This window comes from Pomacea canaliculata, linkage group LG4 (genome assembly GCF_003073045.1).
Source record: "Pomacea canaliculata isolate SZHN2017 linkage group LG4, ASM307304v1, whole genome shotgun sequence".
Lineage (NCBI taxonomy): Eukaryota > Metazoa > Mollusca > Gastropoda > Architaenioglossa > Ampullariidae > Pomacea > Pomacea canaliculata.
Genome location: NC_037593.1, coordinates 2,916,662 through 2,931,444, shown reverse-complemented (window position 1 = coordinate 2,931,444; position 14,783 = coordinate 2,916,662). Strand labels below are relative to the sequence as shown.

Here is a 14,783-nt window from a genome sequence, read left to right as displayed (position 1 = left end):
AGGTTCACTGGTTGCGACGAAGGACGCCGCGCGCGTCTGTACCCTGATTGCTCTTCACCCCGAGACTCGCACGCGCTCACCCCGTCCTACTCCTCCTCCTCCCAGGCAGCCTCGTTGTTGAAATTCTATTACAGCAGACGTTTATTTCAGATGTCATCACTCTGGAAACTATAATTTATGTTATTTGTGTGCGTGCGTGTTCAAATGTGTGTCTGTGTGTTTCAGACGAGGGGCAGCGTCTACAACGCGGGATGGCAGTACGATGCCAATGCCCTGGAGTTCGCTCACTACAAAGAGATCTTCCGACGGGGAAAGCAGAAGACCTGTACAGGGACCTACAAGGTACCACACAGCGGGTCATTGCACGCTCGGCCCCAAGGGTCTCGGCGCACGATGCATACGAGACACATACATGAACCTCCGAGGGAACAATCGCTCGCGCCAGAGTCCATCTTACCAGGGACCGTAGTCTTACCCCCAAAACAAACTAGGTTGCCTACGGGGAATAAGCACTGAGAGAAATGGTGCTGGAAGGAGGGAAAGGAGCAAAGATGGGACAAGTATATGAAAGTTAGCTGTGGAGGGGAGGGAATAGTGTATTGTTGAGGCTTCTGGGAAAAGTCGTAGAATTTTAAAGTTAAATATGATGATTTCAGCAAACAAGTTGTTGAATACATTAGCATTGGTGGTTTGGAGGGGGCTGGGTTCTTCCTTTTTCTTTCTTTTTCTTGGGTATACCAGAGTATTTTCTTAAAGTTTCTCATAATTTCAAATTGCATCGGGAACCAGATCGGCTCAGTGCCTGTGTACATTAACCGTTATCGTCTGTGTTTTTGTATAAATATGCTGTGAACATTACTTGCTGTTGTCATTTATGCTGAGCTGAGGGTCATGGTAACAAGAAGCACATGATGGAGCCCGGAGAAATGGAGAAAGCAGTGTAATGGCGGAGACTTCAACGAGGGAGACATTGCAATGACAAGAGACCCTGAGAAGCCCCTTAAAGATTCTCACGCATTTGATTACACTATTTGTGAGAATCCTTGGGACACTTCGCTTGAAGGAACTAGAGGTGACAGAAGGAACCTCCCAGAGATCTCACACCGACACTTTATGTGCCCCGCGTGACGCTAAGAGCAACGAGCAGCAGGGTGTTGTCAGGACTGAGAGCTGCTGAGGGCCATAACCTGGGATGGGGGAGCGTCAGACTACATTTGCTGTGCATGACACGTCCCCACAACGTAGCGGACGTTCTGCGGGGTGTTTCCGCTACCCAGGCTTTCCAATGCAAAACGCAATCTTATTGCTGTATCGTATTTTGGGTAAAATGAGCTTGTCCTTTCTTAACTGCTGTTGACTCCGCTTAAATGTTCAACCTTATCCTTTTAGCTATAACCGCCCTCCAACGTGAAGGGCCTCCCGTGAGAACAAAGCTGTATGCTAGTCTGAACTCTGCAAACAACTGTCTGCAGGACTTCGAAAGCTCAGGTGTGTTCGCCGCGCAGACTGCCCTGGAGGCGGTGCAGAAGGCCGAGGAGGACCGTTTGTATGCCGAGATCCGAGCGGAACGTCAGCGGCGCGTGCGGCGACTGGAGGAAGAGCTTCAGCAGGAGATGGAGTGCACCGTCAGCGACCTTGTCACCACTTTTGAGCGGTGGGTCAAGGCCACGTGCCGTAACTATCATCGCCCTTGAACTTTTATTTCCTGTTCCTTCTGTTCCCCAGACAAGGTTCCATCCCGCGTCTGCATGGGTGGGTGACGAGGGTGTGGGTAAAAAAGCATTTGTGGCCTTCATTTTCTCAACTTTACAATAGGCACAAGCCAGTGTCATGAAATGTAAAAATATGAGTGAACACGCTGGAAAAGACGATTATCACATTTTACATCAGTGGCGTTGTCAAGCTCTTAAACAAGAATAAATATGGTTGTCACATTACATTTCACAACAGTGAGGTTGTTGAGCTCCAATATAGAAATAAACATTGCTGAAACTAGTTTTTCACATTACTAGCTTTGTTGCCAAGTTTAATTAAATTTAATCATTAAAGGACATTTTTTCTGCTAGCAGTTCTTCTTCCAATAATCGAATTAAAAACGTGTTTATAAGTTGTAAACTCATCGTTTGAAAACTTATGTTTATGTACAATATTATTAAATAGGTTTAGTCCATTTTTATTGATGTCAATAACTTTAGGATAATTCAACTGACATCTGAAAGTAAACAGAAATGATGCGTGTATTGTTCTGTGATCTAGTATTTGTACATCATCATCATCATCATCATCATCATCATCATTATTTACAGCAGCAGCATTGTAAAACTGCTCACCATAGACATCCAGTTTATCTTAAATGACTAAAAGACCATGTATAATTTTCAGTTTTATTATTATTATTATTATTATTATTTTTCTTCTTATTATTATTATTCGGATTTTTACTACTTGCGCATCCTCTTTCTCTCGTGTTGAACCTGATGAATGAAGTCAGACTACGAACTGACACACCCCAAAAGGGGAAATTTTTGGCATCTTCTCCACTTCATAATACATCCACCCATGCTTGCCAATGTATCCGATCTCGACAGTTGAAAGTCTGCTCAACTGTGTTCCTAAAGCCAGCCCGTTCCTCTGCTCACAGTTCCTGGGTAGCGAAGGCGCTGATGCGATCATGTGTTATTTTCAGCATGGGTAGGCTGACTGATCAGACTTCCGGTTCTGTAATTTTTACACCTTTCTTCAAAATTGATATGACTAGGGACATTCTGCGGGCAGTGCTATTCTTCGTTGGCTCAGAGTAGTAAATGTCTTTGTGGTTTCGTCCCCACCTTGCTTTAATAAATTAAATAACCAGCTTACTTATGTTTCCCTGTTAGCGTTTAATTGAGTCGGTTGGAGTAGGTTTTCTGTGAAGGTGGGGAAGTAACTGGTGTTGCAGGTTTTCTGTGAAGATGGGGAAGTAACTTGTGTTGCAGGTTTTCTGTGAAGATGAGGGAGTAACTTGTGTTGCAGGTTCTCTCCTCAGAAAGGTAAAACCAAACTGCAGCGGGAGACCGAGCGCATTGAGGAGCAGTACAGGCGCAAGAAGGAGGAGAAGGTTCGGAAAATGCTGGAGCGTCTCAGCAGCGAGCAGCGCGCTAGAGTGGCCTCCCTTATACAAAAGCACTCTCAGCAGATGCTGGAACTTATTGCGGAGAAGTTAACATCTTTAGAGGTATGTTTCATCACAAACTGTCTGACATCTTTTATAAAACTTATAAGTCATACAGATGGTGAAACTGGACATCGGTCTGTTGTAAATAATGGAGAAGCTGGTGTTGTACACTAGGACACGGGAGACAAAATTGAAGGCAATACTTATTGTGTATCTGGTACATCTACTGATTTACTAACTGCACCTGTCTACTGTGACATATACAGTTACTGCTTTATACTCAGAAAAGTTTCGACATTTCATTCATTAACATTTATTGACATTATACATAAATGGAATATCACTTTGAGTCAGCCTTTCACCCAAACTCGACTACCGACCTTTGGTCACTACCGTTGAGGCAGTAGCGAGTATACACAGCAAATACCTGGGTCCATTCGTTAAATACTAAACCGTCTAGTAGGTTGAAAATCTGAAAAGTTCTAAATATAAACTGAGTAGTATATCACCTTCAGCCTCAGTTCTTGAACGCTGTTGCAGAAACACCCCCTTTCACAGACGGGTGTTATTTACGGATGAGTGAACTTCTTGGCTAGTTAGTATTTACGACCACAGTCCTGACGAAGTGAAACTGTTGAAATGATCGCAGACTGGCATGCCTGCCTGTTTTTTTTTTTTTTTTTTTTTTTTGCGCATGTCTTGCAGGCGTTAACTTGTCTGCAAATGGTTTGCAGGAGCGGAGCTCCAGCGAGTCTGAAAGTCGCTCCTCCGTCATGGACCTTTCCCGCCCTCCACCCGTCTCCCCTCCAGAGTTCAAACGTGCGCAGCTTTTTAAGTCACCTGCCGAGTTTGCCAAGATCGACAACCACGTCTTCCAGGTAAGCGTCGCCATATTAGACGCACGTGAGACTAATTTCTTCCTAAGATTACGTTTTCCTGGGTGGATAAAGATCACGTGCTGGGTGTTTGTGAATGCGCATGTGTGAATGGATTACAGGGGCGGGAAGTTGGGTGCGCGTGCCTGGCCTTGGTTAGGTGAAGATAACGTTGCAGTAATGTGTCCGTGTCTTTTAATTTATTCAGAGTGCTGACCTCTCTTAACCTTCCACGTAACCACTTACATTTTAGTGTTCCTAGGATCCATTCTCTAGGGAACGGTTTGTTTATTTATTTATTCATTTATTTATTGCAGATAGCGCGGCGGCACTATTCCACCTTCACAGAACTCGTCAAGGATCTGATTGTAATTTGCGAAACAGACCTCGACAAAGCCAGGTACGAGAAGTGACAAGGGTGAAGGTTACTTCCTAATCTCTTAGACCACTTATCGTAATGCTTATCCTTTCCATATTCGCCATCTACCCACCATCGAATCCTTTAAACGTGCACTCGAAACACTCTCCATCCTTACTTCGTGCTCTGTGATTCTTCTTTGTGTCTGCTCTCTATCTTTAGTTACTTGTGTACACAGTTGTTTCTCCTTCCCTGCTTCGTATTCTTTCCATGTCTCCTACATCTCTCAATCGCTGAGAAATCCTCCTTCGTGAGCGTGATTATGCCCTATAGAAATCACACTTTTATCATCATCATCATCATCATCAGATTTTTCTGTAATGGCGGTGCCTACCTCTACCTTGCTGCCCTTCCTTTTTTCCTCTACAAAGAATCTGCTATCCAGGTGGGTGAACAGGGTAAAGCATGCTGTCAAACTGGTATCGACACGGCTAAAGCGGGTAGACTCTGCACTCCACCTACCCTGATATCAGCCATTGCCTACACAGCTAACGGCGCTCGTGCTGCTCCCTCGCACAGACCTTCACGCGCACACACGCATGCACACGCGTACAGCTTGTGTTTGTTATCTGCCATCAACAGATATACGCGCTGCAGTAGTTGTGTACCTTGTCAGCATCATCGCGTGTGACATCATCGACTTATCACGTGACACCTCTGTCGCGAGCGACTCGACGGAACCAAGCGACGGCAGGGCTGACGACAAAGGGTCAGGTTTGAACAAAGGGAGGCAAGCTGTAGCCACATCAAGCATGTGTCTTGCTCGTAACGGTGGCCCCATAATGGCACTTTAGTGAGGGTGGGGAGTAGAGTGCGGGAGGCACCCGAGTGGAAGTGGGTGGCGTGGCGCTCGCTGATTGGCACGCTCGAGCGCTCAGGCACATCGACGTGCACGCGTCATGCAGTGCGTAGCGCCCCCTCGTGCCCCAGGCTGTGACGTCAGCCGGCGGCTGGTCCTGCCGTTAAAGACAGTCTGCTGATAAGTGATAGTCGGCTGTGAGGCCCAGGCCCCTCTTCGTCCCTGTTTTCGGATTCTTTCAGTTAAAAGCCTTCCTTTTATCGAAACCATCCTAATGTTTACTTTCTTAATAGTTAATGCTACCTTCATCTTCCTTTCATCCATCTCTTATCCCCAACCACCACCCAACCCCATAACCACCCCACCCACCCCCATCCCTTCATCTCCCTCCTTATGTTCCTCATTTTCTGTTTATCACCGTAGTTAATTGCCTCCCTTTCTGTTCTTCTCGCACCCTCTTTCTTCGTTTCTCCCTCTCCTCCTCCTGTCGCTTCCCTCCCTCCTATTCTCCCCTCCTTCACCCCTTAATAGGGGCGGCCGTAGCCATGTGCAAACTGCATCTGCCCTTCCCTCACCTACCTCCCTTGTTCGTGCCAACCCGAAGCTCACCGCATTTGGTACTTACTCGCTGACTTGACTTCTCGTCCACTTGTTTATTTTCCTTTGTTTCCAAGTGACATGCTTGCTGACACTGTAGATCGCTTGTTTACGTGCTTGCTTACTCGAGCACAAACGAGCGCATCATGTGAAACTCTATCTTTGACCTTCGAACTCGCTGTCCCAGGGCCATCTTCCGGTGGGTGACGCTGGCGGACCTGAACGAGCTGGAGGTGGAGGAGAGCGTGTGTCCGGAGTCGCCGCTGGGGCTGCTGCGGGGGATCAAGTACGGCACGGAGACCTACCACGACCTCTGTCGGCGACTTTGCAGGTACTTACGCCCTCGCCAAAATGCTGGTCTGAAGGATGAGTGAGATTGATCGTCCCGAAGCTTTGAGGATTAAAGATCTCATTTACTGGTGGGAAAGGGCGGTGATGTTCTCGTGGTCAAGACTACGATTTCCTGTGCGCGTGCTGATCGCTTCCAGGTTCACACGGGGAGGGTGACCCGCCATAAGCGGTGGAGAATTTACAGCTCAAACCGCAAATATTCAGTTTACGGTTGCCCTAGTCCGTTTGTGTTTGTTGCTTGTGTGTATTATATGTGTGTGTGTGTGCTCGTGCTCGCGTGGGTATTGCTTATCCGCAATATTTTGAACATCTAAAGACACCATCGTCTGACAGTCTCGGGATAGAATGGTCCGCTTCTCAGCTGTCTTTTATTCGTCTTTACTGACTTCTTTGGACCAGTTCTTACTAGGTCTGTTGACAAAGACAGTCGAACTACTGTATATTGTTTCAAATCACTGATGTCGAGCAACTTTATGGGTGGTTACAGTTGCGCCCCATATCACGCGCGTTTGCGCGCATAAAGATACGGGAGCAAGAGAGAGGAGGAGGACTACAAACACGGTCGGAAAAAGAGATAAGGCGAGAAAATCCGCCCATCATGTGTTTGTTCTTTCATGCTTCACCGACTGTAACATGCCATTCACCAGCAACCACGCATGTCAGTGCCGGCGTTTCCACCCGAATGGATCAGTCGATATCCCCAGCTCTCCTGTCCCCTGCCCCTGCAATTTTTTTTTTTTCTTTTTTTTTTTTGCTGGTTGACCCCATTGATTAGGCGAAAACAGAAAGTTCGCTGGCTGCGACTAGTGCAGCAATGCTGGTAGTGTCTGGACATGACAACAGGGTTTCTGACCACGAATGTCCTGGCCAAGGAGCACAGGCCGCCATGATGGTAGGCAACGGGCGTCTAGACCGACTGTATGTTTGAGAAGGGTTACCACTAAGCGGAGTAGGTGTTGTAGTTTATTTATCTATTCTGCTGGTCTCCTCCTATCGATGTTTTCTTGTTTCGAATCTGATTAAGAGACAAATTCTTCTCGCTGTCACTTTTCTCTTGGCTTGTTCTTTTTTTTTTCTTTTTTTTTTGCGATATGTTGACAAATTCTATTTTTTCGTATTTAATTTAGATATCCTAGTAGGTCGATACAAATTGAGATTGCTTACGGAAGGGAAGACGATAAGTGGAGAGATTTCACTCACAGAAACTCGAGAACTTAACTGATAATTTTTTTATTTCTGTTTTCGTTGCTTTTTCTGTTACCACCCTCCATTGCTGCAACTGCCTGCTGTCTCAACTAAGGAGGATGATTATGAAACCGTATGAAATGTCTACCGCCACCTAAAATGTCAAGTAGTGCCTGCTAGCCCTAGGGAAACAACAATCTTATAAAATGCCAGTCACTGCTTGCTATCTCTACAATCATAAGAAATGTTACCCGCTGCCTTTCTTTCCAGTGGGAGGAATATGTCAGTTATATGAACTGTTGACACTAAACACAGCTGCACGAAGTATCACTCACAGCTGCATCCTCACGGAAATTACAATTGTATAAAATGTCAGCCGCTGCTTGCTATCTCCACATTTGTAACAATCATTCACCAATAAAACAAAAGTCAACCACTGTTTGCTATCTTGTCAATCACGTGACATGTTAACCCCTGCCTGCTGTATGTCTAGCTACGCGGGGCTGCACTGTGAGGTCATTCAAGGCTACTCCAAGGGTGCTGGCTACAAGCCGGGTATGAAGCTGGAGGGTAGCAGGTTCCGCAACTCCTGGACGGCGGTGTGTATCGACGGCTCGTGGTGCTTCCTCAACTGTAACTGGGGGGCCCGGCACGTGCGCTGCGCCAGCCAGGACGGCGGCGGCAGCCATCTTGCGGGCCACGGTCACCACGGCCACGGGGGACGCCGGCGGCGCGGCAGCTGTGCGAAGGAGAACATCGACTGCCGCTTGGGCGAAGGGCGGAGCGGGGTCAGAGGTCGCGGAGATGGTCGCGAGGAGGTGGGGCGAAGCGACCCTTATTCCCAAACCTCCACGCACGTAATCGTGACTCCTACTGCGCAGCAGTCGTGTCTGGACAGCAAGTTCATAGTCGACAACCACGGCGACGACCGCAGCCTGCTGCGCGGTGAGGGGCGCGAGAAGGACTCGCCGTTGCGGCAGCTGATGCGCTACGCTAGCGGCGACATCCTCACGGCCCGCAACGGCGACCGAAGCTCCTCGGCGTCAGCCCACAGCTCCGACCGCACCTCCACCGGCAGCACCACTACCACCAGCTCCTTCGGCAAAAGCGACGGCACGCAGAGTGATTCCGGAGGCTCTCATAGCGGCTCCGAGCCCTCCTACAAGACCGCCAACGGAGTGGACGGCGGTTCCGACACCACCAATGGCTGCAGCAACGGCTCCAGCGGCGATTCCAACGGATCAGGGGGATCGCAGGGAGAGGAGAGAGCGCACCAGTATTACTACCAGTGTGACGAGTTCTACTTCATCACTGACCCCGAGGATCACATCTTCCAGCACTACCCGGATGATCCGGCCTGGCAGGTACCCGATTGTGATATTACTAACCTATCGCTCCTACCCAACTCCATGATTTTTTTTCCTTCAGCAACTGCGATATTTCTTGTATTATGCTATTTTGATTATTGCTGAATCCAAGCTGTAGTTTAAGTACATCCTTGTCTGTTATTGGAAACTATACCCGTATAGCAGATGTTTGAGTAGAAAGTGAAAAATAGAAAGGATAAAAATAGATAATGAGTAGAAGCAAATAATTAAAACTGTTTGATCAATGAATTCACACGGAGCTTTATTTTAAATAGCAAGCATGCAGGCGTTAGTGTGTGCGATAGCTGAAGATCATTCGTGTTTCCATAGTTACTGGAATGCCCCATCACGCTGTCCGAGTTCATCAACCTGCCTGTTCTCAAGTCGCCTTTCTTCAACTTCGGCCTGAAGCTCGCCACGCACTACGACTGCAAGCAGGTCACGGAGGGGGGCGTCGTGAGCGTGACCCTCCGCATCCCCCATCTTCTCGGCTTTGGGTACACCCTGGAACCCAAAGACAAGCGCATGAACCCCTACATCCTGGAGGGACGAGTCATGCTGCGCATCGTGGGCCACAAGGCGATCTTCACCATCGCACCGCCCAAACGTGGCCGCTACTACTTCACCATCTACTCCAAGGACGATTGGCTATCGGAGTCGCTTCAGAGCGCATGCGCTTTCCACATCCGGTGCAAGGAAGGTCGGGAAAGCCTGCGCAGCCCTTACCCCAAGGTCTCCTTCTTTGGCCCTACGCCCAGCATGGCGTCCTACGGATTGCTGCCGCAGACACACATCGACCCCGTCGTCAACTACTCCCACGAAGACGTCAGCTTCCACTTCCAACTGCCACGTCACATCCGCTTGTCGTATGCGCTGCAGTTTCACGGTCAGGCGCCCGACGCCGTGGACGCCGACTTCCAGCGCTACGTCTTCCTGAGGCACAGGGACGATAACTCCATCTCCTTTCTGGTCCGCTGTCCACATGTAGGCAAGTACGTGTTTGCACTGTACGGCAGCAAGGCTGACTCACCTGAAGACTCGGCCGCCTCCACCTGCAGCAGCAGCACCACCGGCGTCTCCCCGTACGACTGTCTCTTCAGGTGAGATGGCAGAGAAAACGAGTGTGACGAGAAACAGAGAGAGAGAAGTGTTAATGAAAATGATAATGATGATGACATTTATTTACACGTGTAAGTAAAAAGCAACATGGAACTACGAACTGCTACGATAGGAAAGGTCATAGAATTAAAAGAGAAGGAATGATGAAAGGGAATGAAAGAGAGACGGAGGTTGATACTACAAATAAAGAGCTGGGCGGCACAGGATCTTTTTAAGAAATCTTTCACCGTCTTGATAATATTCATGTTTTTATGCTCCTACAACGAAATTATAGCAGACAATGTTAAAATCCTGTGCAGGTATCTGATTGAGTGCAAGCAAAGCGCGACCAACAAAGCGCCCTACCCCAGGGCCTGTCACCGCTGGTACCAGAGCCACCTGCTGGAGCCGCTCGTTGGTGACCTCGAGGTCGACCAGCGCGTGACCTTCCGGGTCAGGACGCCGCTGGCCTCGGACGTGGCGCTGCTGATGGGCGATGCCTGGTTCCACTTCCGGCTGCTGCAGGATCACATCTGGGAGGCGGTGGTCCTGACCAGCAAGACGCCCTGTCCTGCCAAGCTGTACGCCCGCCTTAACAAGGACACCACGCGCTTCTCTCCCTTGTTGGAGTTCCAGGTTGTGCACAGCACGTGACACTAGAGAGGGCGTGGCTTTGAGTGCTTGGGGACGATGTAAGGGTACTGTTCCAGATGCTGTCTACCCCATAATAATGTGGACGCGTGGCTGCAGGTGGTGTCTAGCACGTGACGCTGTCTCGCGAGGGTAGTGTGAGGAGGAGACTCTAGTGCTGGTGACTTTACGAGCGTGAGCTCGCGTCGGTTGCCTAGTGATGATGATGATGATGATGTGGAAGATTATTTTGTGTTCTGTAAAGTCATATCTAGTCCTGCTTGGCGTATCTGTTCCAAGCCATTTGATTTACCTGTCTTGTTGACAACACTGTACCGATCGAGTTCGATAGAATGAAACTTAATTGTTATTTTTAAACACGTAGATACAGACACCATCCCCGAATCAAATAAAAGAATAAAATGTTTGTGTCTTCCCCTTTCCCAAAAAAGATGGCATATTGTGAGTGTTTATGGCACGGCTCTCTCTAGTCATATCTCCATGAACAGGGACTGACAGCTCTCAGAACAATGTAGAATGGTACAGATGCAATCTGGCAGCAGACTTTTCTACACTTGCTGCTCTCGAAAATTTATTTTTGTCCTCACACTAAACGCGCAGTGCCAGAAACAATCCAGGAAATTCAAATATTCTTGTCACATCCGGTATACCAAGAAATACCCGTAAATCGGGTGACTAAATCAGTGGTCATTGTCTTCTGTCTTATGTCCGGAGCCAGGCTGCATGAAGCTTCACGCCCCTAAGTCTCTACATAAATGTGACCGTAGAGTTGTGTTCAATCTGAGATTAATAAGAAGTTTTAAGTACGAACAATAATGTCACCCAGCCGTGAAAAGACTGAAAATATTGTATAATACATATCACGGGCTCTGATAATAAACGGCCTGCACAGATGAACATCTGACCTCAGATGTCAGCGAAGTAACCTGCATACTGATAGACCATTATTGGGTTTATTGTGACAAGTGTCACCAGTCAAACATTTTGCTGGTATGTAAAACCTGCTTAACCATCTATTTGGACTTTATAGAATATTGGAGAGAACGTATGGGAGACTTCAATGCAATAAAGTGTATTTTGAAGTCCCTTTTGTATTGGATATGGAGATGGGGTGGAGGCTCAGAGAATCGTAGGAGGAGTTGATGGGTATCCCTGGCTTAATGAAGTTAATCAATGACATATAAAAGGCTAGTGCAAGCAGCTGATTACAGGTGTGGGAGGGAGGGGTCCCTTTTTTGTCAAAGCACCATAAGCACAGAAAGATCAGCATCTGCTAACAGCCGACGCATGTCTCGACAAACGGAATGGGGAGGAGGGTAATAGGTAAATAACGAGAACAATACGAAAGTGCGGTGGTTATGGTAGTGGTGGGTCACGTGATCTGGTGAGGTCATAGTCTTCCATGAGAAAAAGTCTAGCAGGTCTTTATAATCAGCCAAAATGTTTGACTAGTGACTGGGCTGGAGTGGACAGAAGCTTGATTTGCTACCTCTTGACGCCAACATCACTGCCATGATGCGCGTGCAGGCGGCCTTCCCCGCGCTTAGGAGGACGCCATCAAAGTGAAGTGCTTTTCCAGACAGCTTCAACACCGGGCAGCTCTCTCCCAAATGAACTGTTTTCCTGGAAATCTCGCGAGATAAACTGCTTGTATAACGGCATATAACTCAGAGTGCTGATAATCCAGCTGATTCGGCCTTTTCTTCGGTCCACCAAGCAATGTAACTGCACTTCCTTGTCTGAAGAGTCCCTGTATATTATATATATATTGAATGTTTCTTCAATTGTTTAGATTAAGACCCTTGTTTATCAAATAATTACTGCGTTGTACAGCCCCCTGAGCAGATTATCTTTGTGCACTTTGCTGATTTCCTATAAGTATGAATATGTCAACAACAGTGTGATGTGCACCACGTTTTGTAGCCACCTTTCGTCATTGAATAGTGATGCTGAAATCAGTGTTATTCCTGTAGATGTGTGGCTTTGATAAGTGTTGGGGGATGGCCAATCAAAAGGAAATGAGCATTGTTGATATTGTTGTGCCGCTGGCTGGAAAAGGGCGTGAGGCTTAATATTTTCGTGCGCACAAAGTTAATTTTATGTTATTACCGATAGCTGCATGTTGGCTGTCACAGCTTACCTGGTTCCCTAGAAAAACTGGATGTGTTCAGTCAGTCGTAAGTGTCAGTGTTGTACAGACAAGGCTGTTGTACCTTGTCTTCATCAAACTGCAAGCTGGTTGGTGGACATGTCTGTAAAACTGTAAGAGGCTACAATCTGAACAGACACAGCTCTCTCTCTCTCTAGCTCTCTCACTCACACACACACAATTGCAATGTACATGTATTTGGAAATATTTATAGGAAATGTCTTAGCATATACATACCATTAAGCTCTTTGAGTCCTCCAAATCAAATGATTTTTTTTAAATAACGGAACATTTCTTCGGGCAGCTCTTTAAAATTGGAACCAAAAGCAGCAAGTAATGTTTTCTTTCTAATAAGGCTGGTCTCCACTCGGCTGCCTCCACGACTATCACCCATAAACTACGTGCTGTTTATTGTCTGTTCACTCAAATAAACTTAACATTTCTACCACTTCCCACAAACTTTGTACTGATTATTGTCTGTTCAGCTGTTTGCTCAATTAACATTTCGTGCGCCTTTTTAACTTCTCGATGGCTTAGGGTTTTCTTTTTTCTTTTCTTTTCTTTTTTCTTTCTTTCTTTTTTTTTTTTTTTTTTTTTTTTTTGTGTGGGGGGAGGTTGTTATGTTTTGTTGTTTTTGTTTTTTGGAAAAGTACATGCACTTGGTAAAAGCGTTTTGTTTCTTAGCAAGAATCACAATTAAGTAAAGAATTAAGTTGTCTACGAGCAAGGTAGTCTTCATATGGTGATGACGTGTAAAGACTAAACCTTGACAATGACACGAAACACACCTGAAATAAGGGACTTAGTTCTGTGTGTGGCAACTGTTCTATTTTGATCGATCAACGACCCTTTTAAATTAAGGCAATTCCGTGAAATCATCGTACTTGGAAAAACCTGCACCAATTAAATGTAAACCAATGCTGTCAGCGATAGAAAACGCAACAAAATTCAGGGGTGCATAACAGGAAAAGGGACATAAATCATATTCAAAATCAACCTCGTGAGGGGAGAGCGAGAGAAAGTATTGGGGAGGTGGATCTGCGAATCAGTTGATATTGATATTCATTACATGTGCATTGCCTAATATCTTAATTTCCTCGTTTTAAAGTCAGAATGACCGCTTAGTTTCTCGTGACACTGCATGATTCAGTTTGCATGGGAAACATCGAAAACAAAATCCAATTTGTAAATAAACTTTGAATAAAAAGAAGTCATACAACTATGCCTCATATCATTGGATGTTGTGCTTGCATGTGTTTAATAATGTAGTGCAGCGAGAATGTTCATGTGCACAAGCGTGTGCATGTCTGTATTTAAGCAAGAGGAAAGAGTGCTTTTTTCTCGCCACAGGCAGATTTGTCAGTAATACCACGGACATGCATAGGTGGATGGCTGACTGTATGCCTAAGACCAACACTCGGCCACTAGTGAAGTTCTCCGCTGCTAGTCTCGGCGTGCAATTGACATACAGACTTCCGCTTCAAACAAATATTGGCTCTCAATACATTTAAACTATTGTCTGAACGGTAGCATGAATGAGAGCCGCTCGCCACTCGTTTTCTTTTTTTCGATATACCTGCCCGCGGAAGTGAAAAAAATTTTACACCGAAACATTTGACTCTTGCACAGTGGCATCATTACACGCAACATTATGAACCACCTCCTAACTGTTTATTTATTGTTGTTACTCGTTCGCTAAGCCGGAAGCTGTTCTGTCGATAGTCTCGTTTGAGGAGTTAATTAGTCGTCTGCGAGCCATCCAGGGGATACAGATTCATGGCAATACCTGAAAGAATTCACACCACTTCGTAGTACTATATGGAGCATGACTTCATAAATATTTGATTATGCTGAAGTTCAATGCGTTCGTATGTTTCTATTCTGAAATTAACCTCATATAACCTCTTTAGGCGTTTCAAACGATTATTATTGAAATAATGTAAATTAGAGAGCATAAAGTTTAACGTCAATAACAACACAATCGATGCAAGGGAAGCAACTGACGCCAGCCACCTTGGACGAAGTATTTTTAGATCCTTATTTACTTTTTAAAAATAATCACCATAACTTAATAGCAATGAAGCAGCAAGACCATAATTAAACCATTTACTAGGCACAGTCAACATTTACTCTCAACGG

General features: G+C 46.3%; 1 protein-coding gene across 4 annotated transcripts in view; it reads left to right on the top strand.

Annotated features, from left to right (window-relative positions):
- LOC112562159 (hillarin-like) overlaps positions 1-13,866 on the top strand; it is a 71,767-nt gene extending 57,901 nt beyond the window's left edge. For all 4 annotated transcript variants that reach the window (XM_025235221.1, XM_025235222.1, XM_025235220.1 and 1 more), the window contains exons 3-11: positions 226-342; positions 1,473-1,654; positions 3,013-3,214; positions 3,889-4,032; positions 4,347-4,429; positions 6,031-6,174; positions 7,873-8,743; positions 9,077-9,846; positions 10,165-13,866. In XM_025235221.1, the coding sequence (XP_025091006.1) occupies positions 226-342; positions 1,473-1,654; positions 3,013-3,214; positions 3,889-4,032; positions 4,347-4,429; positions 6,031-6,174; positions 7,873-8,743; positions 9,077-9,846; positions 10,165-10,498 (2,847 nt within the window). In that variant the 3' untranslated portion in view covers positions 10,499-13,866. The remainder of the gene's footprint in view (positions 1-225; positions 343-1,472; positions 1,655-3,012; positions 3,215-3,888; positions 4,033-4,346; positions 4,430-6,030; positions 6,175-7,872; positions 8,744-9,076; positions 9,847-10,164) is intronic.
- Positions 13,867-14,783: the final 917 nt, after the last annotated feature.